General features: G+C 43.2%; 1 protein-coding gene across 1 annotated transcript in view; it reads right to left on the bottom strand.

Moving 5' to 3' along the window:
• Positions 1-27,733, bottom strand: part of LOC122565068 (microtubule-associated serine/threonine-protein kinase 3-like) — a 180,374-nt gene that overhangs the window by 29,009 nt on the left and 123,632 nt on the right. Inside the window, exons 16-19 of the mRNA XM_043720698.1 lie at positions 26,358-26,561; positions 25,670-25,896; positions 22,882-23,004; positions 1,084-1,220 (exon numbers count right to left, since the gene is read on the bottom strand). Of these exons, the coding sequence (XP_043576633.1) occupies positions 1,084-1,220; positions 22,882-23,004; positions 25,670-25,896; positions 26,358-26,561 (691 nt within the window). The remainder of the gene's footprint in view (positions 1-1,083; positions 1,221-22,881; positions 23,005-25,669; positions 25,897-26,357; positions 26,562-27,733) is intronic.

Here is a 27,733-nt window from a genome sequence, read left to right as displayed (position 1 = left end):
GTCCTGAGAGCCGGGCAGTTTGCTACGCACAATGATCTGTTTGAGGTTTGGTGGTTGTTTAAAGGCAAGTAGTGGAGGTGTGGGGAAAGTCTCGGTGAGGTGCTCATCTGCTATCACCATTGTTAACAGCTAACCCGAGAATGCAACTTTAAAAAAAGGGTTTTGTGATTTACACATGAAAGAAGTGAAACTATCACTGTATTCTAACAGATGAAAGGCTTAACAGACAATCAATTCTTCAATGTATAATTTCAGTTATGTCACACTGCAAATTTTTGCTATAAATTCTGTGTTACGATTGAGCCCTCCACAATCACCTGATGAAGGAGCGTCGCTCCGAAAGCTAGTGTGCTTCTAATTAAACCTGTTGGACTATAACCTGGTGTTGTGTGATTTTTAACATCATCTAATTAGTGCATTCTCCTTGGCAATGCCTCTACCAATCAGAGTCCATTTGTCAAATAGTCAGCACTTTCTTCTCCTACAGCATAAACATTGCTTTCCTTTGACTTGGGCATTATGCATAGCACAGTTTGATTCTACCCTCAGGAAACTGTGTCTCTGTGGAGTTGCACATTCTCCCTGTGACTGCATGGGTTTCCTCTGGGTGCTCCAACGTCCTCGTACTATCCAAAGATGTGCAGGTTAGGTGGATTGGCCATGCTAAATTGCCCATAATGTCCAGGAATGTGCAGGCTAGATGAATTAGGCATGGGAAATGCAGGGTTATAGGGATAGGGTGGGGAATGGTAGTGGTTCTGGGTGTGATGCTCTTTGGAGGGTTGATGGGCACTTGATGGGCCAAATTACTTGTTTCCACATTGTAAGGTTCCATGATGATTCTAAGGTCCATTAGGACTACTGCGACTATACCTTTTGGAATTTTTTGTGAAATGCCCTAATATGTGCTGGAAAAGCTTCACCTAACTATGTTGTTTCTCAGCAATATTCAACTAAATTTGTTAGAGTGGCATGCCTTTTACAAATTCACTTCGGCCGTTATTGGTCAATCCCTGCATGCACAGATGGAGATAAGTTTAATTTCTGTCTGTACAGTTAGATTGTGCAAAACGTCATCCTGACCTTTCTTGGCCATCCTTCCGACGGTTCCTTTTGCTGCATCGAGCCATCTTGCCTTTGAAGCTCATCTTCCTGGCAGGGCCAACCTTTATTGAAGAATTCTCCATTGGCATGGAACACAGCACTACCTTGTTTCCACTCTACAAGAAGATAGATGTCCATTCTCATTAGTTGTTTGTAGCAGAAAAAACATGGTCACTTTTAAAGTCACAAAGTGCTGCAGAAATTCAGGAGGTCTGGCAGCAGCTGTAGAGAGAAAGAAGAGTTAATGTTTTGGATCTGATGCTGTCGGTTTCTCCAGCAATTCCTGTTTGTTTGTTTGTTTCAGATCTTCAGCTTCTACAGTTCAAATACCTCGTGAATCAAGATGGAACACAATTGAATTTGCACTATGGAAAACAAAAATATTCAGTTCAACAACAACTTTTTTGAGCATTTCATCGAATAAACAAATAACATGCTTGCATCAGCACTCCCTCTTTGTATGCATTTCCAGGTTAAGATATCTCACCTAACTCAAGTTAAAAGGAAAATCATAACCTTGGAGTAAACAAGAGGTCACTGGCGGGACAGAAGCAGTCAAAGACGCGAAAAGAAATGGACATTCTGTGATTATAAAATGTGAAAGTCGAACCCTATTATAGAGATATAGAGATCTACAGCACAGAATTAAATTCTTCAGTCCAACTCATCCATGCGGCATGGTGGCACAGTGGTTAGCACTGTTGCCTCACAGCGCCAGAGACCCGGGTTCAATTCCCGCCTCAGTCGACTGTCTGTGTGGAGTTTGCACATTCTCCCTGTGTCTGCGTGGGTTTCCTCCGGGTGCTCCGGTTTCCTCCCACAGTCCAAAAAATGTGCAGGTTAGGCAAATTGGCCATGCTAAATTGCCTGTAGTGTTAGGTGTAGGGGAATGGGTCTGGGTGGGTTACGCTTCAGCGGGTCGGTGTGGACTTGTTGGGCCGAAGGGCCTGTTTCCACACTGTAAGTAATCTAATCCATTGCTGACTAGATATGCTAAATCAATCTAGTCCCATTTGCCAGCATTTTGCCCATATCACTTTAAACCCATCCTATTCATATACCCATCCAAGTGCCTTTTAAATATTGTATTTGTACCAGCCTCCACCATTTCCTCTGGCAGCTCAATCCATACATGTACACCCTCTATGTGAAAATGTTGCCCCTTAGATCCCTTTTAAATCTTTCCCCCCTCACCTTAAACCTCTGTCCTCTACATTTGGACTCCTCTACCTTATCCATGCACCTCACGATTTTATAAACTTCTATCAGGTCATCCTTCAGCCTTTGGTGCTCCAGGGAAAATAGCCCCAGCCTATTCAGCCTCTCCCCATAGCTCAAACCATCCAATCTAGTAGGTGTGGTACATTTGGATTCCCAAACGGCATCCGACAAAATGCCGCACACAGGCTGCTGCATAAGATAAAGATGTACAGCGTTACAGGTAATGTATTTGTATGGAGAGAGGATTGGTTAATGAACAACAAGCAAAGAGTAGGATAAATGAGTGCTTTTCTGTTTGGCGATCAGTGACTAGTTTTGGGACCGCAATTATTCACAATTTACATAGATGATTTGCAGTTGGGGACCACATGTGTCAAAGTTTGTGGATGACACGAAGATGAGCGGCAGAGCAACTATCATCTGCCTTAAAATGGCGGGTCCTCAGACCCAACATTGTGCACCAGTTGGAGGATGTTCAGGTGTGTGGAGGAATCATGTCTGCACGTACCTCTGCTCGAATTAAATTTCAAATTGGCACCAGGATCCCAGACCTCACCTGGAAGCCTGTGCCCACAATCTGAGCTGCCTCCAGAATTCTAGCTTTATGACTTTTAAAGAAGTGAAATGGTGGCCCCTGCTCAGACTGCTACTGGACACCATCCACCTCTTCTCCTTTATCCACTGTCTGGGTATGCCGTGCCCATTTTCCGATGGCGGTGGGGATCCCTAGTGGAGGGCTCTCTACACAGTAGTCCTCCCTCTTTCCCTTGCGGATCTGGGGTGGATAGTGTTCCACACAGCAGTCCCCTGTAACCGGAGATTACGGTGGTTCCCAGACTCCCTCCCCAACTGCTTGTTTTGTGGCGCTGTAGAGTCTGTGGCCATGTACATGCTGCATGTGGGCATTTGCATCCCCTTTTCAGTTATCTGCAGAATCTTCTCCTCTGTTTCTGGTTGCACTGCAGTGCCACACTCCTGATCTATGGGCACTTGTGTGGAGGGGTGTGGGTAGGTCAGAGGATCTCCTCATTGGTCTGCTCCTGGGCCTGGCCGGACTGGCCATTAACAGGTCCAGGCAGTGGGCCATGGAAGGGGCATCTTTGCTGACTGCCTGACCCTCTTCCACAGCTATGTGCATGCCCAACTGTCCCTGGAGAGGGAGCTCACGGTGCCCATCAACATTCTCAATGCCTTTAGGGACAGTTGGACACTGCGATGGGTGGAGTGCTATATTTCCCCCTCCAAAGTTTTGATTTAGTCCTTATCTTCCCCCTCACTTTATGTTTCACATGAGCATTGGCCCGGCCAGGGCTCTACCTGTCACTGGTTCCCTGGCCATGTGGATGATTTTCCTAAATGAAAAAATATATAACCAGGAGATTTGAATCGCCACAGTGAAGGACTGACTCCAATGTGGCTGGTTGGCCATAGCCATTGTACTTTGCACTGGTAAATAGAGGGTGACTTGGTGAAGGGACACTGGCCTCTGTGCAGTTATTTCAGCCTTCTTCACTATCCTATCTACCTGTGACTCACTTTTAAGGAACTATTAACCTACACACCAAGGTCTCTTTGTTCAGCAACATTCTCCAAGACCTTACCATTAAGTGTATGAGTCCTGCCTTACTGAAGTCCATATAGATCACGACCACCACTCTGCCTTCATCAATTCTCTTCATTACTTCTTCAAAAACTCAATCAAGTTAGTGAGTCAAAGAGTGTGGTGCTGGAAAAGCACAGCCAGTCAGGCAGCATCCGAGGAGTTGGACTACACCTCTTCTCACCCTGCCTCCTGTAAAAAAGCCATCCCTTATTCCCAATTCCTCTGCCTCCATTGCATCTGCTCCCAGGAGGACCAAGAACATCTCAGATGGCCTCCTTCTTCAAAGACTGCAATTTCCCCTCCTACAGGATCGATGATGACCTCCAGCCCATCTCATCCACTTCCCACACACCTGTCCTTGAACCCTACACCTCCACTCGAATAAGGACAGAACTCACCTGGTCCTCATCTTCCACCACCAACCTCCGGATACATCGCATCATCATCATCTGCCATTTCTGCCACAAACAGTCAAACCCCACCATCAGAGATATATTTCCCTCCCCACCCTGTCCACTTTCTGTAAAGATCATTCCCTCTGCAACTCCCTTGTCAGGTCCATACCATTCACCAACCCACCCTCGCCTCCCGGCACCTTCCCCTGCCACCACAAGAATTGCAAACCCTGCACTTACACCTACCCCCTCAGCTCCATCCAAGGCCCCAGAGGATCCTTCCACATCCGATATTTACCTGTACTTGCACACACATCATCTACTGTATCCGTTTCACCTGATATTAACTCCTCTACATTGAGGAGACAGGACACCAACTTGCAGATCGTTTCAGAGAACATGTCTAGGACATCTGCACTAACCAACCCCACTACCCTGTGGCTGAACTTTTTAACTCCCCCTCCCACTCCCACTCCACTCAGGGCATGCAGGTCCTAGACCTCTTCCATTGCCAAATTCTAACTACCCCAACGCCTTGAGGAAGAATGCTTCATTTTCTGCCTTGGGACCCTCCAACACACGGGATCAATGTGGATTTCACCAGTTTCCCCATTCAACCTCCCCCCACCTTATCCCAGTCCCAACCTTTTAACTCAGTACTGCCCTCTTGAATGGTCCTCCCGGTCCATCTTCCTTTCCTCCTATCCGCTCTGCCCTCCTCTCCGACCTATCACCTTTCACCCCACCTTCATCAATCTAGGGGGCGGCACGGTGGCACAGCGGTTAGCACTGTTGCCTCACAGCGCCAGAGACCCGGGTTCAATTCCCGACTCAGGCGACTGACTGTGTGGAGTTTGCACGTTCTCCCCGTGTCTGCGTGGGTTTCCTCCGGGTGCTCCGGTTTCCTCCCACAGTTCCAAAGATGTGCAGGTCAGGTGAATTGGACATGCTAAATTGCCCGTATTGTTAGGTAAGGGGTAAATGTAGGGGTATGGGTGGGTTGCGCTTCGGCGGGGCGGTGTGGACTTGTTGGGCCGAAGGGCCTGTTTCCACATTGTAAGTAATCTAATCTGATCTAATCTAATCTATCACATTTCCAGCTCCCCGACTCCAGCAGTCACCCCCTTCCCATTTATCGCTCAGCCTCCCCCGACCCACAAGCCTCATTCCCGATTAAGAGATTATGCCTGAAACGCCAATTCTCCTGCTCCTCGGATGCTGCCTGACCTGTTGTCCTTTTCCAGCACCACACTCTTCAACTCTGATCTCCAGCATCTGCAGTCCTCACTTTCTCCTCCTCAATCGAGTCAATGAGACATGATTTCCCACACACAAAGCCATGTTGACTATCCTTAATCAGTCCTTGCCTTTCTAAATACATAACTCCTGTCCCTAGAATTCCCTCCAACAACTTGCCTAAAACTGATGTCACCGGACTATAGTTCCTTGGCTTTTCCTTACTGCCTTTCTTAAATAATGGCACGTTCGCCAACCTCCCGTCTTCTGGCCCTCCGCTGTAGCTATAATGATACAAATACCTTAGCAATGGGCCCAGCAATCACTTCCCACAGAGCTCGAGAGTGAACCTGATTATATCCCAGGGATTTATCCACCTTGATGCATTTTAAGACATCCAGCACCTCTTCCTCTGTAATATGGACACCACTGATGAGCATCAGAGTGGTTATGGTGTTGGGCTAGTAATTTAGAGGTTTAAAATGTACTTTGTATTCTTTCATGCGATGTGGGCATCGCTGGCTATGCTAGTATTTACTGCCCACTCCTAACTGCCCTGGAGAAGGTGGGTGGTGAACTGTCTTGAACCACTGCAGTCACAGAATTATAGAATTATTTTAGTGCAGATGGAGGCTATTTGGAGTCAATACTGGCATTGCCTTTGAATTCTGTGCCTTTGAAAGTATAATTACCAGGTGCCAATCTCCTGCCTTTACCACCATACCTTTGTCTACTGTTTCTCTCCAAATAGTCATCTTGAATGCTTCAATCAAACTTGCCTCCATCAAGTTTCAAGGCAGTGAATACCATATCCTAACGACTCGATGTATGAGTATGTTTTTCTCACATTACCCTTGCTTCCTTTGAATATCTCTTTAAATCCATACTTTCTAGTTCTTGTTCCTTTTTACAAGAAGGAACAGCTTCTCCCTCTCAACTCAGTTTCTCTCTCTACTCATGTAATCTAGCCCTCTCATGTAATCTAGCCCTCTCATGTAATCTAGCCCTCTCATGTAATCTAGCCCTCTCATGATATGGAGGTGCCAGTATTGGATTGGGGTAGACAAAATCAGAAGGCATATGACACCAGGTGATAGTTCAATAGGTTTATGTAAAATCACAATCTTTCAGAGCACTGCCCCTTCATCAGGTGAAGTAGAGGGAGGTGCATAGGCACCAAATGTATAAGCGGAGAAATAACGGTAAAATAATTCCAGATAACCAAGAGTGTCAATAGATTAATGCAAATAGTGTTGACAGCTGAATAATAAGTGAAGGGATGATCTATGACCTGGTTTACGAAGACAGAAAAATAATCAAAAAATAATAAAATTAAGATGGTATAAGAGACAGGCCAATTGGTTGGAATAGCATGAGGAGGTATCAGAGTTGCAATGACAAGGGTCTAACAAAATTAACAAGTAACTTGCTTTTATTCTGTGTCTGTGCACCTCTCTCCACTTCACCTGATAAAGGGGCAGTGCTCTGAAGCTTTGGATTTCAAATAAACCTGTTGGACTGTAACCTGGTGTCATGTGACTCCTGATTCAGCCCACTCATGATTTTGAAAGCCACGATCAAATTCCTCTCACCTTTCTTCACTCCAAGGACAACAGTCCCAGCTTCTTAAACCTACCCATATTCCCCGGAATCTGCTGCTGTTGTCCTTCCAGATGATAACGATTGTAGGTTGGAAGGTGCTTTTGAAGAAGCCTCAACAAGATATGGTGACATCAATTCAAATGTCAGCATGGCAGCTGGATACTTAAATTCATGCAAATTCAATAAATTTGGGATAAAATGATGGTATCACTAAAACCAAATCTGGTTCACTAATGCCCTTTTATGATGGTTAAGAAAACGAAGGAAGCATATGACAGGTAAAGACAGGAGAAAGAGAGTGAATCCTTCGAAGAGGATAAAGGCAGGAGAAGTATATTTAAGAGGGAAATCAAGAGGGCAAAAAGGGGACATAAGATAGCTTTGAAAAATAGGGTTAAGGAGAATCCAAAGGGTATTTTATAAATACATGAAGGAAAAAAGGGTAACTAGAGAGAGAATAGGCCCCTCAACGATCAGCAAGGCAGTCTATGTGTGGAGCTACAGGTGATGGGGGGTGATATTAAATGAGTATTTTGCATCAGTGTTTACTGTGGAGAAAAATATAGAATGTGGGGAAATAGATGGTGGCATCTTGAAAAATGTCCATATTACAGAGGAGGAGGTGCTGAATGTCTTGAAATTCATAAAACTGCATAAATTCCCAGAACTTGATCAGGTGCACCCCAGAACTGTGTGTGAAGCTAGGGAAGTGATTGCTGAGACCCTTGCTGAGATATTTGTATCATTGATAGTCACAAAGTGAGGTGCCAAAAGACTGGAGGTTGGTTAACGTGATGCCACTATTGAAGAAAGGTGCTACGGAAAAGCCAGAGAATTGTAGCCTGATGTCGGTGGTGGGCAAGTTATTGGAGGGAATCCTCAGGGACAGGATTTACATGTATTTGGAAAGGCAATGACTGATTAGGGATAGTCAGCATGGCTTTGTGCATGGGAAATCATGTCTCACAAACTTGATTGAGCTTTTTTTGAAGTAACAAAGAGGATTGATGAGGGCAGAGCGGTAGATGTGATCTACATGGTCTTTAGTAAGCATTTGACAAGGTTCCCATGGGAGACTGATTAGCAAGGTTAGATCTCATGGAACACAAGGAGAACTAGCCATTTGGGTACAGAACTGGCTCAAAGGTCGAAGACAGAGGGTAGTGGTGGAGGGTTGTTTTTCAGACTGGAAGCCTGTGACCAGTGGAGTGCCACAAGGATTGGTGCTGGGTCCTCTACTTTTCATCATTTATATAAATGATTTGGATGTGAGCATAGGAGATACAGTTAGTAAGTTTGCAGACAACACCAAAATTGGAGGTGTAGTGGACAGCGAAGAAGGTTACCGCAGATTACAATGGGATCTTGATCAAGATGGGCCAAAGGGCTGAGCAGTGGCAGATGGAGTTTAATGAATTGAATTGAATTGAATTTATTGTCACGTGTCCCAAGGCACAGTGAAAACCTTTGTCCTGTGAGCAATACAGACAAATAACATAGTTAAATAGCATAGATAAGTAAATAAGAGGTAAACAGCGGCAAAAAACAAAACACAGATACAGACAAATGCTAAGAGTTTGTGAGTCCATTCAGTATTCCGATAAGTAACAATTTAGATAAATGTGAGGTGCTGCATTTTGGAAAAGCAAATCAGAGCAGGACTTATACACTTAATGGTAAGGTCCCAGGGAGTGTTGCTGAACAATGAGACCTTGGAGTGCAGGTTCATAGCTCCTTGAAAGTAGAGTCGCATGTAGATAGGATAGTGAAGGCAGCATTTGGTATGCTTTTCGTTATTGGTCAGAGTATTGAGTACAGGAGTTGGGAGGTCATGTTGCAGCTGTACAGGACATTGGTTAGACCACTATTGGAATATTGTGCACAATTCTGGTCTCCTTCCTATCGGAAAGATGTTGTGAAACTTGAAAGGGTTCGGAAAAGATTTACAAGGATGTTGCCAGGGTTGGACGATCTGAGCTATAGGGACAGTCGTAGAGTCATAGAGATGTACAGCATGGAAACAGACCCTTCAACCCAACCTGTCCATGCCGACCAGATATCCCAACCCAATCTAGTCCCACCTGCCAGCACCCGGCCGTATCTCTCCAAACCCTTCCTATTCATATACCCATCCAGTTGAATAGGCTAGGGCTGTTTTCCCTGGAGCGTGGGAGGCTGAGAAGTGATCTTATGGAGATTTATAAAATCATGACGGGCATTTTAGGATAAACAGACAAGGACTTCTCCCTGGGTATGTAGGAGTCCAGAACAAGAGGGCAACATTTGAGATGGGAAAGATATAAAAGGGACTTGGGGGCAACATTTACCTGCAGAGGGTGGTACGTGTATGGAACGAGCTGCCAGAGGAAGTGGCGGAGGCTGGTACAATTACAACATTTAAAAGGCATCTGGATGGGTATATGAATACGAAAGGTTTAGATATATAAAGCCTTTCTTGATTTATTGTTTTATGGAGCTATGTCTCTCGATTAAACTTAAAACATAAGCCATAACTATTAACTTAACCTGGCGCAGTGTTTTGTGGAGGAATAAGACAGAGCTATTTTCTGGGTCTGTAGATTGAAAGAAGCAAAAATGGCTCTTAGTAGAGTGATATGCTCTTCTTGTTGGATGTGGGAGTTTAGGGAGAGTTCACAGGTTGCTGAGGATTATATTTGCAATAAATGCCGTTGGTTTCGAATCCTATCAGATCGAATGGATCGATTGGAAAGGCAGTTAGAATCAATGAGGAATTTACAAGACCAAGGGGGTGTGATGGATGGCAGTTATAGGAAGGGGGAAAATCTCATATAGAGTCACATAGATGGGTTAACTCCAGGAAAGGTAAAAGAAGTAGGCATGTAGTGCAGGAGTCTTCTGTGGCTATCCCCATTTCAAACAAGTATGTTGCTTTGGAAAATGTAGGGGTGATGGATTCTCAGGGGAACATAGCACGAACAGCCAAGTTTCTGGTATTGAAACAGGCTCTAATGTAATGAGAGGTACATCAGGTTCCAAGCAATCGATTGTCTCAGGGGACTCTCTAGTCTGAAGTACAGACAGGCGTTTCTGTGGCCAGCAGTGAAAAATCAGAATGGTGTGTTGCTTCCCTGGTGTCAGGATCAAGGATGCCGCAGAGAGGATGCAGAATGTTCTCAAGGGGGAGAAGGACCAGCAAGAGGTCCTTGATGGATTCTCCTGCTCCTTGGATGCTGCCTGACCTGCTGAGCTTTTCCAGCAACACATTTTCAGCTCTGATCTCCAGCATCTGCAGTCCTCACTTTCTCCTCGGTGATTACAGAGAGCTAGGCAGGAATTTTAAAATGAAGTCCTTGAGAGTAGTAATATCTGGAGTACTCCTGGTGCTACGAGCTAGTGAGGGCAGGAATAGAAGGATAGAGCAGATGAATGCATGGCTGAGGAGCTGGTGTATGGGAGAAGGATTCATATTTTTGGATCATTGGAAGCTGTTTTGGGGCAGAAGTGACCTGTACAAGAAGGATAAAAGCACCGTTGTGCTACTGAGACTTTATAAAGCTCTGGTTAGGCCCCATTTGGAGTACTGTGTCCAGTTTTGGTCCCCACACCTCAGGAAGGACATACTGGCACTGGAGCGTGCCCAGCGGAGATTCACACGGATGATCCCTGGAATGGTAGGTCTAACATACGAGGAACGGCTGAGGAGCCTGGGATTGTATTCATTGGAGTTTAGAAGATTAAGGGGAGATCGAATAGAAACTTACAAGATAATACATGGCTTGGAGAGGGTGGATGCTAGGAAATTGTTTCCATTTGGCGAGGAGACTAGGACCCGTGGACACAGCATTAGAATTAGAGGGGGTAAATTCAGAACAGAAATGCGGAGACATTTCTTCAGCCAGAGAGTGGTGGGCCTGTGGAATTCATTGCCACAGAGCGCAGTGGAGGCTGGGACGCTAAATGTCTTCAAGGCAGAAATTGATAAATTCTTGATGTCACAAGGAATTAAGGGCTACGGGGAGAATGCGGGTAAGTGAAGTTGAAATACCCATCAGCCATGATTGAATGGCAGAGTGGACTCGATAGGCCGAATGGCCTTACTTCCACATCCATGTCTTATGGATGGATTACACCTAAATTGAAAGGGGACTAATATACTGACAGGGAGATTTGCTAGAGCTGCTCGGCAGGATTTAAACTAGTAAGGTAGGGGGGTGGGACCCAGGGAGATAGTGAGGAAAGAGATCAATCTGAGACTGGTACAGTTGCAAACAGAAGTGAGTCAAAAAGTCAGGGCAGGCAGGAACAAGGTAGGACTAATAAATTAAACTGCATTTATTTCAATGCAAGGGGCCTAACAGGGAAGGCAGATGAACTCAGGGCATGGTTAGGAACATGGGACTGGGATATTATAGCAATGACAGAAACATGGCTCAGGGATGGGCAGGACTGGCAGCTTAATGTTCCAGGATACAAATGCTACAGGAAGGATAGAAAGGGAGGCAAGAGAGGAGGGGGAGTGGCATTTTTGATAAGGGATAGCATTACAGCTGTGCTGAGGGAGGATATTCCCAGAAATACATCCAGGGAAGTTATTTGGGTTGAACTGAGAAATAAGAAAGGGATGATCACCTTGCTGTGGTTCTGTTCGCCGAGCTGGAAGTTTTTGTTGCAAACGTTTCGTCCCCTGTCTAGGTGACATCCTGTTTGACAGGAAGACAGCTAACGATCCACATCCACGAACATCAACTAGCCACGAAACGACACGACCAGCTATCCCTAGTAGCCACACACGCAGACGACAAGCAACATGAATTTGACTGGGACAACACTACCATTATAGGGCAAGCCAAACAAAGAACAGCCAGGGAATTCCTAGAAGCATGGCACTCATCCACAAGCTCCATCAACAAACACATCGACCTGGACCCAATATACCGGCCACTACAGCGGACAGCTGAAACTGACAACCGGAAGCGGCAGGGACAGGCCACTATAAATGCCGGAGGAAACACCACAGAAGTGCTTCACAGGAGGCTCCCAAGCACTGAGGATGTCACCTAGACAGGGGACGAAACGTTTGCAACAAAAACTTCCAGCTCAGCGAACAGAACCACAGCAACGAGCACCCAAACTACAAATCTTCTCACAAACTTTGGATGATCACCTTATTGGGATTGTAATATTGATCCCCTAATGGTCAGAGCGAAATTGAGAAACAAATTTGTAAGGAGATCTCAGTTATCTGCAAGAATAATAGGGTGGTTATGGTAGGGTATTTTAACTTTCCAAACATTGACTGGGTCTGCCATAGTGTTAAGTGTTTATAAATGGATAGGAATTTGTTAAATGTGTACAAGAAAATTTTCTGGTTCAGTATGTGGATGTACCTACTAGAGAAGGTGCAAAACTTGACCTACTCTTGGGAAATAAGGCAGGGGAGGTGACTGAAGTGTCAGTGGGGGAGCACTTTGGGGCCAGCAACTATAATTCTATTAGATTTAAAATAATGATGGAAAAGGATAGACCAGATCTAAAATTTGAAGTTCTAAATTGGAGAAAGGCCAATTTTGACGGTATTAGGCAAGAACTTTCAAAAGCTGATTGAGTGCAGATGTTCGCAGGCAAAGGGAAGGCTGGAAAATGGGAAGCCTTCAGAAATGAGATAACAAGAATCCAAAGAAAGTATATTCCTGTCAGGGTGAAAGGGAAGGCTGGTCTGTATAGGGAATGCTGGATGACTAAAGAAATTGAGGGTTTGGTTAAGAAAAAGAAGGAAGCATATGTCAGGTATAGACAGGATAGATCGAGTGAATCCTTAGAAGAGTATAAAGGCAGTAGAAGTATACTTGAGAGAGAAATCAGGAGGGCAAAAAGGGACATGAGATAGCTTTGGCAAATAGAGTTAGGATAATCCAAAGGGGTTTTACAAATACATTAAGGACAAAAGGATTACTAGGGAGAGAATAGGGCCCCTCAAAGATCAGCAAGGTGGCCTTTGTGTAGAGATGTGAGAGATACTAAATGTGTACTTTGCATCAGTATTTATTGTGGAAAAGGATATGGAAGGTATAGAATGTTGGGAAATAGATGGTGATACATTGGAAAATGTCCATATTACACAGGAGCAAGTGCTGGATGTCTTGAAACACATAACAGTGGATAAATCCCCAGGACCTGATCAGGTGTACCCTAGAACTCTGTGGGAAGCTAAGGAAGTGATTGCTGGGCCTCTTACTGAGATATTTGTATCATCATAGTCACAGGTGAGGTACCGGAAAACTGGGAGATTGGCTATTGTGGTGCCACTGTTTAAGATGTGCGGTAAAGAAAAGCCAGGGAACTATAGACCAGTGAGCCTGACCTCGGTGGTGGGCAAGTTGTTGGAGGGAATCCTGAGGGACAGGATGTACATGTATTTGGAAAGGCAAGGACTGATTAGGGATAGTCAACATGGCTTTGTGAGTGGGAAATCATGTCTCACAAAATTGATTGAGTTTTTTGAAGAAGTAACAAAGAGGATTGATGAGGGTAGAATGGTGGATGTGATCTATATGGACGTCAGTACGGGGTCGACAAGGTTTCCCATGGGAGACTGATTAGCAAGGTTAGATCTCATGGAATACAGGGAGAACTAGCCATTTGGATACAGAACTGGCTCAAAGGTAGAAGACAGAGGGGGTGGTGGTGGAGGGTTGTTTTTCAGACTGGAGGCCTGTGTCTAGTGTGTGCCCCAAGGATCGGTGCTGGGTCCACTACTTTTCATAATTTATATAAATGATTTGGATATGAGCATAAGAGGTATAGTTAGTAAGTTTGCAGATGACACCAAAATTGGAGGTGTAGTAGACAGCGAAGAAAGTTATCTCAGGTTACAACAGGATCTGGATCAGATGGGCCAATAGACTGAGAACTGGCAAATGGAGTTTAATTTAGATAAATGTGAGGTGCTGCATTTTGGGAAAGCAAATCTTAGCAGGACTTATACACTTAATGGTAAGGTCCTCGGGAGTGATGCTGAACAAAGAGACCTTCGAGTGAGGTTAACAGCTCCTTGAAAGTGGATCCGCAGGGAGATAGAATAGTGAAGAAGGCGTTTGGTATGCTTTCCTCTATTGGTCAGAGTATTGAGTACAGATGTTGGGAGGTCATGTTGCGGCTATGCAGGACATTGGTTAGGCCACTGTTGGAATATTGCGTGCAATTCTGGTCTCCTTCCTATTCGAAAGATGTTGTGAAACTTGAAAAGGTCCAGAAAAGATTTACATGGATGTTGCCAGGGTTGGAGGATTTGAGCTATAGGGAGAGGCTGAACAGGCTGGGGCTGTTTTCCCTGGAGCGTCAGAGGATGAGGGGTTTACAAAATTATGAGAGGTATGGATAGGATAAATAGAGAAAGTCTTTTTCCCTGGGGTGGGTGAGTCCTGAACTAGAGGGCATAGGTTTAGGGTGAGAGGGGAAAGATATAAAAGAGATCTAAGGGGCAACTTTTTCACACAGAAGGTTGTACATGTATGGAATGAGCTGCCAGAGGATGTGGTGGAGGCTGGTACAATTGCAATATTTAAAAGGCATTTGGATGGGTTTATGAATAGGAAGGGTTTGGAGGGATATGGGCTGGGTGCTGGCAGGTGGGACTAGATTGGGTTGGGATATTTGGTCAGCATGGACGGGTTGGACCAAAGGGTCTGTTTCCATGCTATACACCTCTATGACTCTATATGGGCCAAGGAGAAAGTGAGGACTGCAGATCCTGAAGAAGAGCTTATGCCCGAAACGTCGATTCTCCTGTTCCTTGGATGCTGCCTGACCTGCTGCGCTTTTCCAGCAACACATTTTCAGCTCTATATGGGCCAAGTGCTGGCAAATGAGATGAGATTAGGTTCAGATATCTGGTTGGCATGGACGGGTTGGACTGAAGGGTGTGTATCTGTGCTGTACAGCTCTATGACTCTAAGTCACACATTGGATCAATCAGTGTTGCTGCTTCAATCAATGCTGGACCACTGTTGCACTCAGGAAGAACACAACAAAGATTGGGTTCATGGATCAACAAATGCAGATGGCTACAGCACCAATGCCATTTTGATTAGGCAGTGGATGAAGAAGAAACCATCTAATATGAAGAAGTCATGAAGGCCTTTGATTCTTATTTTCATTTACCAGAATCCTAGAATAGATCAAAGTTCAATCATGCAACCAGGAGCCTGGGGGAACATTAATTCCTTTATAAATAACCTGCCTCTTTGCACTGATTATTATTAAAACGGAACATTGAGAGGCCACATTGTAGTGCTGGTGCCTGATGAAGATTTATCAGAATTCATGCTGCCAAAGATGACCTTATATTGCAGTTCAAAGGACAGGCTGAAATTTACAGCCAAAACAAATTGTTCACCTGACAGAACCTAGAGATTTCTTGAGGCCAGACCACTGAGTCTGACTCAGTCTAGCTCATCAGTGAGCCGTCAAAGTGAGAGTAAGAAAACAGACCCAATAGGAAGGATGCACAAACACCGCTACTGCTTTATGTGGTGGGAAAATGCTTTGCTGCTGCCAAGCCATTGAGGCTGAGTCCAATGCATGCCACTAGAGAAGCTACTTCAGGAGGCTTCTACCTACAGAACAAAAACATGAATACCAGACAATCCAACCAGCAAATGTACAAGTGGGTCAACGCACAGTCAGTGGACTGCAGCGATTCAAGAAGGCAGCTCACCACCACCTTCTCAAGGGCAGATAGGGATGGGCTATCAATGCTGGCCAGCCAGCGATGCCCAAGTCCCACAAATGATTTTTAAAAAATTGATATAATGGGAGAGAGATCACCTTATCTTTGTATGTCATTTTAAATCAGTATTGTTCTTCATCAAGTAGAAAGACTTGTGTGGCTCTAAAACTTATTTATTCAAATTGATTCAGTGCACTGTGAATTAGTTTTCATTGAAGAAACTCCATCCCTGGGACCACAAGAGGACATCATTAACCTTTAGTATGCGTTCCTTTATTGGTCACTGCACTGAATATAGGAGTTGGAAAGTCATGTTGCGGACATTGGTTAGGCCGCTATTGGAATACTGCATGCAATTCTAGTCTCCCTGTTGTGAAGGATGTTGTGAAACTTGAAAGGATTAAGAAAAGATTTACAACGTGTTGCCAGGGTTGCAAGATTTGAGCTATAGGGAGAGGCTGAATAGGCTGAGCCTATTTTCCCTGGAGTGTAGGACGCTAAGAGGTGACCTTATAGGGGTTTATAAAATCATGAGGCGCATAGATAAGTTGAATAGCCAATGTCTTTTCCCTGGGGTGGGAAAGTCCATAACTAGAGGGCATAGGTTTAGGGTGAGAGAAGAAAGATTTAAAAGGGACCTAAGGGGCAATATTTTCATGCAGTGGTTGATGCATGTATGCAATGAGCTGCCAGAGGAAATAGTGGAAGTTGGTGCAATCACAGCATTTAAAAGGCAGCTAGATGAGTATTTGAATAGGGAGAGTTTAGAGGGATATGGACCAAATGCTGACAAACAGGACTAAATTTATTTAGGATATCTGGTTGGCATTGATGGGTTAGACCAAAGAATTTGTTTCTATATCTTTATGAATCTATGACTCTTTAAGGAGAGGCTAGAAGAAATGGAAAAGAGATGCACAAAGGATGAAGATGATCAGCTGCAAAATCACATTCTAGACCTTCATTTGCTGTTTCAGTAAAGAATGGGAGGCATGATACAACTGATTTTGATAATTTAATGAGATGCTGAACTTTGCTCTATTGTTGAAGACAGCACTGAAAAGGTCAGCCCTGATGTTTTGTTGAGATTGATCAGCATTCACAAAAACAAAAGAGATACAAATCAATAAGTTCATTCTGCTGAAGACACCACTGGCACACAACAATAAATTGATGTGATGACTCCTCTATTTCGTCACTGTATAATTATACCATTGTATATTTTCTAAGTTCAGCTAAATTGGCTTTTGTAGTAGTAAGCATAAGAACAAAAGAAATAGGAGTAGGCCATCAGGGCCTTTGAGCCTGCTCCATTATTCAATAAGATCATGGATGATCTTTTCATGGACTCAGTTCCACTTACCCGCCTGCTCACCATAATCCATGATTCCTTTACTGTTCAAAAATCTATCTGTCTTACCTTAAAAACATTCAACGAGGAAGCTTCAACTGCTTCACTGGACAGGGAATTCCATAGATTCACAATCCTTTGGGTGAAGAAGTTCCTCCTCAACTCAGTTTTAAATCTGCTCCCTCTTATTTTGACGCTATATTCCCTAGTTCTAGGTTCACTCACCAGTGGAAACAACCTCCCTGCTTCTACCTTATCTATTCCCTTCATAGTTTTATATGTTTCTATTAGATCCCTCCTCATTCTTCTAAATTCCCAATGAGTATAATCTCAGTCTATTCAATCTCTCATCACTAGCCAACCCTCTCAAATCTGGAATCAACCCAGTGAACCTCCTCTGCACCCCCTCCAGTGCCAGTCCATCCTTTCTCAAATAAGGAGACCAAAACTGCACACAGTACTCCAGGTGTGGCCTCACTAGCGCCCTATACAGCTGCAACATAACCTCCCTGTTTTTAAATTTCATCCCACAAGCAATGAAGGACAATATTTCATTGTTTTTTGAATTACCTGCTGCACCTGCAGTATATCGGGAAGTAGACAGTATACAGAATAGTATATAGGATGGCTGCCATGTGACTGTCCCTGTTAATTCACTGCCAGTCAAATGCAGATAACTGGCATATTATTTCAAAATCTATCATAAAGAGAGCTGTTTGGATTTCGATTAACTCCCCTGAAAATACAAGAGAGTTCTCAGCAAAACAGAAAGCCATTTTTCAGAAACCAACTACAGTTCTGCAAAACAGTCCAGTCAATTTGCATGTGCTGGTAACTGATGAGGAACAAGAAACCTTTTCACTCTCTCAAAGCTTGCTCGATTGTTTAATCCACATTGCAACCTCCCTTTCAATTACAGAAACCAACAGAATTTCTGAATTTCACTATAGGTCTTCAACCCCTTTACCTTTGAAATTTTAATCTTCAAGCAAGATATGGACTTGCAATATTAATGAACAGAGCTGACCTTCATCCTCAATTTCTCAATTTCTACCGTTAATGATTAGTTTTGTATTTTGGCTGAAAATGTGTTGCTGGAAAAGCGCAGCAGGTCAGGCAGCATCCAAGGAGCAGGAGAATCGACGTTTCGGACATGAGCCCTTCTTCAGGAATCTATTTTGTATTTTGCCTGATAAGTGTATTGCATTTTGTACATTACACTTCCATTATAGTTGTGTCATAAACTAATCTTTTGTCTTGCTTGAAAATAATGCTCAATGCTGTAATTTTTAAATTAAAACATCAAAAAGGGTTAATTAAGCTACATGAGTTCACAATAAAAATCAAAAGATCTGTGGATGCTGTAAATCAGAAACAAAAACAGAAATTGCTGAAAAAGCTCAGCAGATGTGGAATCATCTATGGAGAGAAATCTGAGGAAGGATCACTGGGCCCAAAACATTAACTCTAATTTCTTTCTACAGTTGCTGCCAGACCTGCTGAGTTTTTCCAGCAATTTCTGCTTTTTTTAAGACAAAGTCACAGTTTACTGACCACACTGTGAACATGCTTGAGAGACATAATAATTTGAAGAAGTTTATACATTTAACAATCTAGATGAAGGAATTGAGGGGATTCTGGCTAAGTTTGCTGACAATACAAAGATAGATACAGGACAGATTGCATTGAAGAGGCAGGGAGACTGCAGAAGGACTTGGACATGTAAGGAGAGTGGGCAAAAAGTGGAAGATGAAGTACAACATGAGAAAGACTGACGTCATGCACTTTGGTCGGAAGAATAGAGGCAAGGACTATTTTCTAAATGGGGAGAAAATTCAGAAGTCTGAATTGCAAAGAGACTTGAGAGTCCTAGTGTAGGATTCTCTCAAGGTTGAGTCAGTAGTTAGGAAGGCAAATGCAATGTCGGCATTTATTTTGAGAGGATTAGAATAGAAAAGCAGGGATGTACGTCTGAGGCTCTGTAAGGCTCTGGTCAGACCACATTTGGAGTATTGTGTGCAGTTTTGGGCTCCATATCTCAGGAAGGGTGTACTGGCCCTGGACTGTGTTTAGAGGAGGCTCACAAGAATGGTCCCAGGAATGAAAAGCTTCACATATGAGGAATATTTGAAGAATCTGGGTCTATACCTGATGGAGTTTAGAAGAATAAAGATGGATCAAATTGAAACATGCAGAATACTGAATAGCCTGGACAGAGTAGATGTTGGGAAGATGTTTCATTGGTAGGAGAGACTAGGACCTGAGGGCATAGCCTTAGAGTAAAGGGAAAACCTTTCAGAATGGAGATAAGGAGAAACTTCTTCAATCAGAGAACAGTGAATCTATGGAATTCATTGCCACAGAAGGCTGTGAAGGCCAGATCATTTAGTATATTTAAGTCTGAGATAGATAGATTCTTGAGTATCAAGGGGATCAAGAGTTATGGGGAGAAAGGTAGAAGGTAGAAGGTAGAAGGGAGAATGGGGTTGAGAAACCTAGCAGCATGACTGAATGTGGAGCAGACTTGATGGGCTGAATGGCCTAATTTCTGCTCCGATGTCTTATTGTCTAAGTATCAAATTATGCGTTTTTTCTACTGCCGAAGTTGCGTTTATAAAATGAATGTCAGAAATGGCTAAATTTGCAACCTGGAGATCAGAAAACTACAGAGAGATTATCAAGGATCTCAATAGTGTTATTGGTGTTCACAAATGAATAATTCCTCTGAACCTACAAGTTCCTTCACTACTGACGTTGGGAACATCACACATCCCACGGATGTTTTAGAGATTGTTCTTAGTGCTAAGGAGCAGACTCACACTGAAGAACCATTGTCTGTAGATTCTCCAGAAAATCATCAATTCCTCTTCAAAATATTATTTATTCTTCCCAGTGTTCGCTTGATTAGTTCATAGATGAGCCAGCAGGCAGTACCACTGTACAGTTCTTCACCAGACCTGATAAAACTTCATTCCTTCACGTAGGAGCAGCTAACAGCATTATCTTTCCCTCGCATGTGACCAAAGAATAAGAAAGTGAATGAAAATCTCTGGCTGTCATCTTTCTCTGTTGTTCACAAAGCAGAGATCTCAGAAAACAACATTGAAGGAATACATACTACACATCATCTAAGAGAATTGAGAACATGGTCTTGGCACAAGAGACTGTGAGGAGGTAAAGAGGAAGAGTCAGATAAAAATTAAGCCAAATAATCTACAGCTAGAATTAAACTCTTAAAAGGAGCTGTATCATAAGAGGTGAATAGCATCGGGGTGGATGTTAGATGGTGTTGGATCACATGGAACTGAGACCAGAGGAATCCTCCTTTACTTTAAAACCATTCAAAAACTCTGCTTCACCATCTTTTAAGGAAGACAGTTCCAAAGAATTACAATTCTCTGAGACATAAAAGTTTATCCTTATCTCTGTTTTAAAGCTTGCTCATATATATATATATATATATATATTGTCCCCAAGTTCTCCCACAAATACCCTCTCCACATCAATACCACCAAGTCCCCTTAGGAACTTATATGTTTTAATCAAGTTATTCTAAACTTCAACAGATACATGCACTGCTATTCAACCTTCCCTCATAAGATGTCTAGTGAATATTTTCTGAATTGTCTCTAGTATTAACATCCTTCCATAGTTAAGGAGATGGATGCTATACACCGTACTGCAGATGTGGTTAGGATTAAGGTTAACCCTATTGCACTGTGTAACTGAAGCAGTTAGTATTCAGTTCTCCTCACAATAAATAATACCTTCTACCTTTCCCCAATACTTGCTGAATCCGCATATTAATCTTGCCATTTGCAAGGTCTTTGTCTATTTACTTAACCTATTTATATTCCTCTGTAGCATTCTTATGTCCTCGTCTACCTATCAATGTGTCAGTGGCAAATTAACCAGCAATATGCCAAAAGGTCTTTTCCTCACGGTAGGGGAATGCAAAACTAAAGGGCATAGGTTTAAGGTTATGGGGGAAAGATTTAAAAAGGAACTAGGGGCAGATTTTTCACACCGAGTTATGTGTTTATGGAGTGAACTGTCAGAGGAAGTGGTGTACAATTACAACATTTAAAAGGCATCTAGATGGGTATTTGAATAAAAAAGGTTTAGAGGGATATGAGCCAAATGCTGGCAAATATGACTAAATTAATTTAGAATACCTGGTCAGCATGGACACGTTAGACTAAAGGGTATGTTTGCATGCTGTATAGCTCTAAAACTCTATGATCCTATATCACACACCATTCCCCGATATTTTATTTTCAGCAACAACCTTTGATGTGGCACTTTATCAAATGCCTTTTGGAAATCTAAATATACTACATCAACTGGTTATCCTCAAACCGCAGAACATGCTAGTTTTTCAAAAAACTGCAATAATTTGATTAAGTACAATTTCCATTTCATAAAACCATATTGACTCTCCCTAGTTACTTCTAGTGTCCTGTTATAATGTCTTTTATAATAGCTTCTAACATTTCCCATGGATGTTAAACTAACTGGCCAATCAATTCCTGCTTTCTCCCTTTTTGAATAATGGACCAACATTGGCTATTTTCAAACCTAATGGAACTTCCCATAAATCGAGTGAAAATTAGAATTTACTTACCATTTGCCTGGAAGGGTACAGCTCCAAAAACACTCAAGAAGTTTGACACCTTCCAGGATAAAGCAGACTATTTGATTGGCACCACATCCACAAACATCCACTCCTTCCGCCACCGACATTCAGTAGCAGTGTATATTGTTGTGTGTACTATCTGCAAGATGCACTGCAGAATTCAAGTGTGGTTTCAAGCCCCATATAGATGTTGCAAGCCCTGTTTATTGCTGTATTCCAATTCCCATGCAATAAACGCTAACGCACTATTGCTTTCCTTGACTGTTCACTCTAACTGGACTCTAATTTTCTGAGTTCCTCGCACAAGCTCAATTAAGTCTCTCTGAATACCAACATTTACAAGTTGCACAACTTTTGAAAAATGTTCTACTCTTCTATTTTTGTGACTAAAGTAATTAACCTCACACTGCCCCATATTACTGCATCTGCCACCTTGTTGCACATTCACTCAACTTATTTATATCTCTTTGAAGCATCTCTGTGTCCTCCTCACAGCTTACATTTTCATCTATCTTGTTTCATCAGCGAATTGAGATACATTACTCTCTCTTTATCTAAGTCATTGATAACAATGGTAAATAGCTGAGGCTACCATACTGATCCTAAAGGGATCCATCAGTCCTAGCGTGTGAACCTGAAAATGCCCCATTTATCACTCTCTATATTTCCTTAACCAATCCTCTAACTATTATAATCTCTTACCCTAACATGAAGCCTTACCTTGCCTATCTCCCTCCCTAACAGTATTGCGTTCAGTTACACCATGTGGATTCCTGGAGTTTGGAACATTCAGAGATAGGTAATGAATCTGAAATTTACCTGCAATGCCCCATATTCCACAAAATAATTTTAAAAACGGAATGAAGAGGGAATAGACACAGTGAGTATTGGATGTGGAAGGGGTAAACACTGCAAAATTGTGGATTGAGAATGGGATCAACCGTGTCAATATTAACTGGCTATACTTCTGATAAGAGTGAATCAGAATGAAACCACTGTATCAAGGAAGATGGTAGGACATACCTTCAGGAGGAGTTCCACCACCTCTGTGTGAACAAGTCCCAGGACCGATTCTCCATTGATATGTGTGATCAAGTCACCAGCACACAATCCTGCCTCGTGAGCTGGGCCTCCTTCTTCTACACTCTGTAACAAAGGGAAAACAAGGCTAAATACCAACTTAAAAGATGTTGATATACTGGTGGTTACTATGCTCTATTTTCAATATTTTGCTCAATCATCACAAAGCTAAAGGTTCAGAACCTGAGTACTTTCTCCATTTGAGTGCTGTGAATTGTTGCAAGATTCCTTATCGGTTCCTTCATTCTGTCTCATGCCTTCTGACATCACACAGTACATTCAAAACTCTAATCCCCACACTGAATCCTGCATTACTCTGCTATTGTCCGCTTTCTCTATTACCTTTTCAAAAAAAAACTCAATATGTTTATTCAAATAAGACATTTTATTCTGAAACTCATTCTGACAATTCATAATTTTATTTCTAATTTCTAGATATTCTTCTATTCTTCCCTTCCATAGAGATTGTGTTATTCTTCCTACTATTGATGCTAAACTTTCTGCTTTATAATTCCCTGGATATTCTCCACACTTTTCATTGAATATAGAAATGATATTAGTTATCTGCCTGTCCACAGACCTTGCATCGTTCTCAAACAACTTCCAGGAGGACCAGAATAAACATTATTTGCTGAATGGGCAGATAACTAGCAAATTAAATTAAACACAGATAAATGTAAGGTAGTATACTTTGATAGGAAGAATAAAGAGTTATTTATTATTTTAAAGGTGCTAATCTGAGTGGGAGAGATGAATAAAAGGTTGTTAGATCTTGAGCTATGTCCAATGTAATCTTACTGACTGTAGTCTGGCCATTACTGAGATTCCTCAGTGGGTAATGGAATGCTGAAAACAGATAGTCACTCTGGAGCATGCTACATTTTAAAAAGTGTTGACAGAACACCCCAAAATGTGAGGAAATGCCATAGAGGTGGAAATAGAACTGTAATATACCGCAAAAATTATATTACGGAGTTCTAACAGTTGTATGGCTGCCTGTTTCCCTGCCAAAGGCAAAATAGCACAATGGTGGAAGAGGATACCAAGCCATAACACAGACCCTGCCATTTTACTGCCTTTCCTGCCACTTAGTCTATCACCAAGGGCCAAGGTAGACAGGCAGGATGCTGGAAGAACACAGCAAGCCAGGCAGCATCAGGAAGTGGAGAATTCAATATTTCAGGTGTAACCCTTCTTCAAGACTGGGGGTGGATGTAAGGGGAGCAGCAGATAAAGGGGATAGTTGGGCAGGGTGGTGAAGCAGGGATAGGTAAAGACAGGTAGAGGTGAGACCTAGTTGGTCAACGGGAGGAATGAACTGGTTGGTGGCTGGGAGGAGTGGAAGGGAGGAGCAGGGGCTGGGAGGGGAGTCAGGGGATAGGAAGGGAGGTTTTTTTGAAATTGGAGATCTCAATGTTGAGCCCTCCATGCTTGTAGGCTGCCCAGGCGGAAGATGACATGTTGTTCCTTCAAACTGCGGTTTGGTTCACTGTGGCAATGGAGGAGGCCAAGGATGGTCATGTCAAAAGGGAGTGGGACAGGGAAGTGAAATGGGCGGAGACTGGGAGGTCCGGATAGCCCCTGTGGGCCTGGCTACGATGCTCGGCGAACTGTTCCCTAAGTTTACATTAGGTCTCCCCTATGTAGAGAAGACCACATCGGGAGCACCTGATGCAGTAAACGAGGTTGGGAGAGAGGCAAGTAAACCTCTGTCTCACTTGGAAGGACTGTTTGGGGCCCTGGATTGAGGTGAGGGGGAGTGGTGGACCTGCAGGCCTTGCACCTTTTCTGGTTGCAGGGGAAGGTACCTGGGGGTTTCGGGGGATTGGTGGGGAGAGTGGAGCAAACCAAGGATTGGCGAAGGGAACAGTCCTTGCGGTAGTCAGAGAACAGTGAGGAGGGGAAGATATTCCTGGTGGTGGGGTCTAACTGGAGTTGGCAGAAGTGTTTAAGGATAATGCGTTGGATGCACAGACTGGTGGGGTGGTAGGTGAGGACAAGGGGGATCTCTGTTTTTATTGTGTTTGGAGAGGGGTTTAGATAAGTGGAACAGGGAATGGGAGTAGTGCGGTGGAGGGCTGTCTGGATGCCGGGGGGGGGGAGCACATTTTTCGAAATAAGTGGACATCTGGGATGTTTGGGAGTGGAATGTCTCTTTATCTGAGCAGATGTGGTAGAGGAATTGGGATAACAGCATGGAGTTCTTGCAAGATAGTGGGTGGGAGGTGGTGTAGTCCAGGTAGTTGTGAGTGTCTGTGGGTTCATAGTAAACATTTGTCTGGAGATGTCGTCAGAAATGGAAATGGAGAGGTCACGACAGGAGAAGGAGGTGTCAGAGATGGACCAAATGAATGAGGGTGCAGTGGAAGCTGTGGGCAAAGTCAATGAACGCCCAGTTCAGCCTAGGTGTGCCTATTCATCGATGTAACGGTGGAAGAGAACCAGGTTGTATCCTCTACCTGTCTCCACTTATCCCCACTTCACCACCCTGCTCCCGCCACCCCCTTTATCTGCAGTTCCCCTTACACCTGCCCCAAGTCCTGAAGAAGGGTTACTCCTGAAATGTCAATTCCTTCACTTCCTAATGTTCCTGGCTTGCTGTGTTCTCCCAGCCTCCTGCTTGTCTATCTTGGATTCCAGCATCTGCAGTTTTTTTGTCTTGCATCATCAAGGGCCAGCAAACTTTCAGCCAATATCTCCTGACCCACACCTGAATTAACTCAAGTCTTACCCAAACCATGTGGTGCACAGTATATACATCGCTGTGCCCCACATAAACTCGAATTGCTTGTAACGTGAATCCAAATTTTTTTCCAGAACTGTGAATAATTATTGGAGGTCGCAAACTTGTGATGTTCAATGAGTGATCACGACTTGGTGAGGAGTCTCGGGATGAGGTGTTCGATGAAAATGATCTTGGCGACACAGGACCAACCACTGGCACTGAAGCAAACCCACCTGGAAAAAGGACAGTTTCCGTCTGTCACAATGAGTTCACTGATCGAACAATTGTTTGAAAGAAACTCTGCTTCTGTTAACAACTTGAATCATGTCTTTCTCTATCACATAATGCAAAACGAATGCACAACTAGGGATTATTAGGCTTGAGGAAATGTGGATGTAAGTTTATTAGAAATGAAAGTAAAGATGAAAGTTATAACTTTAAGGCAGTGGCTACCAAGAGCCAAAAGCGGGATGACAAAATTCAGAGTCCCAGGCAGCCACGTTCAGAGTCTCTGATCCGAATGATCTCTCTGCAACCTGTGTTCCTGTAAGTAACCAAGGTGCAGCAGCTGGGGTTTGCACTCGGACTCTTTCTCAGTCACTTGGAGACAATCAATGAACTATGCAACAACTACAGTAATTAAGTGACAATTATTCTGAAATTCCATCTCAGATGCATTTACTGTCTTGCTTACTGGGTGTGAGAGTAAGTGAAAGGGCACTGATGGATGCAGACTTGGGGACTGTACTTGCAGCTGTCAACCGGTCTTCCTCTGTGATTTCAAGCTGACCCTTGATTTTGTGAGTTGTTATGGGATATGATCCTTTCGGGGTGGAGCTTCTGTGCCCCATACTGTTGCTACGTATACGTATGCGATTAATACTGGTGGTAAGAACATCTGGAAAACACAAAGTCAGACAAGAAGGCAAACTGAGACTTGCAGGCTCCCAGTAAAATGATTTCTAACAGACAGAGAACAGCTAAAATGATCTGTTAAAATAAAATCACATTGCTGTGTGACAACTGATTTTCCATCTCAGCTCTGCAATTTGTCTTATGAATGTGAGAACTGATCAAACATCAAATTTTCAAAACCCATACTTAACTTAAAATGAACTGAATTAACAGAAGATTCTGAATGGGAGATGCTTTGATCACACGAATTCTGCCCAGAGACAGGTCCATGTTATTTGGTAGTCACAGGGAAAGAGGCCCAGGCTGAATCTACTGAAATCCCTTGTTAGAAAAGAGTGAAAGACATTAGGTGCAGTTGATACAGACTATCTGACCTAGAGGCCCAGGAAGGAGGTTAAAAAATGACTGCTACTCTGAGAATCAAAAGAAAAGCCACCAAGCAGAATGCTGGCAGGAAATGATTTTCAGTTTGAAGAGCCGGAATACATGGAGTTTTAAGGAACAAGGATTCACTACAGCGAGGCCTGCTTCTGGATGTAAGAGAATACTCCATAGACTTACAAAAAAGGCACTGGAAGACTTGCCTTGATGTGGCAAAGAGAAAGGAACCTAATGGAAAAGACTGGAGACTTGGACTTGAACTGTCCATTTATTTCTAAGGGAGTTGTGACATGGTAGACCATTAGCATTCTTACCCAGATACTGTCATTCTTACCCAGATACTGCCATTCTTACCCAGATACTGTCATTCTTACCCAGATACTGCCATTCTTACCCAGATACTGTCATTCTTACCCAGATACTGTCATTCTTACCCAGATACTGTCATTCTTACCCAGATACTGCCATTCTTACCCAGATACTGTCATTCTTACCCAGATACTGCCATTCTTACCCAGATACTGTCATTCTTACCCAGATACTGCCATTCTTACCCAGATACTGTCATTCTTACCCAGATACTGCCATTCTTACCCAGATACTGTCATTCTTACCCAGATACTGCCATTCTTACCCAGATACTGTCATTCTTACCCAGATACTGCCATTCTTACCCAGATACTGTCATTCTTACCCAGATACTGCCATTCTTACCCAGATACTGTCATTCTTACCCAGATACTGCCATTCTTACCCAGATACTGTCATTCTTAC

This window comes from Chiloscyllium plagiosum, chromosome 31 (assembly GCF_004010195.1).
Source record: "Chiloscyllium plagiosum isolate BGI_BamShark_2017 chromosome 31, ASM401019v2, whole genome shotgun sequence".
In the NCBI taxonomy this organism is placed as follows: domain Eukaryota; kingdom Metazoa; phylum Chordata; class Chondrichthyes; order Orectolobiformes; family Hemiscylliidae; genus Chiloscyllium; species Chiloscyllium plagiosum.
This window is presented reverse-complemented; position numbering and strand designations above follow the sequence as displayed.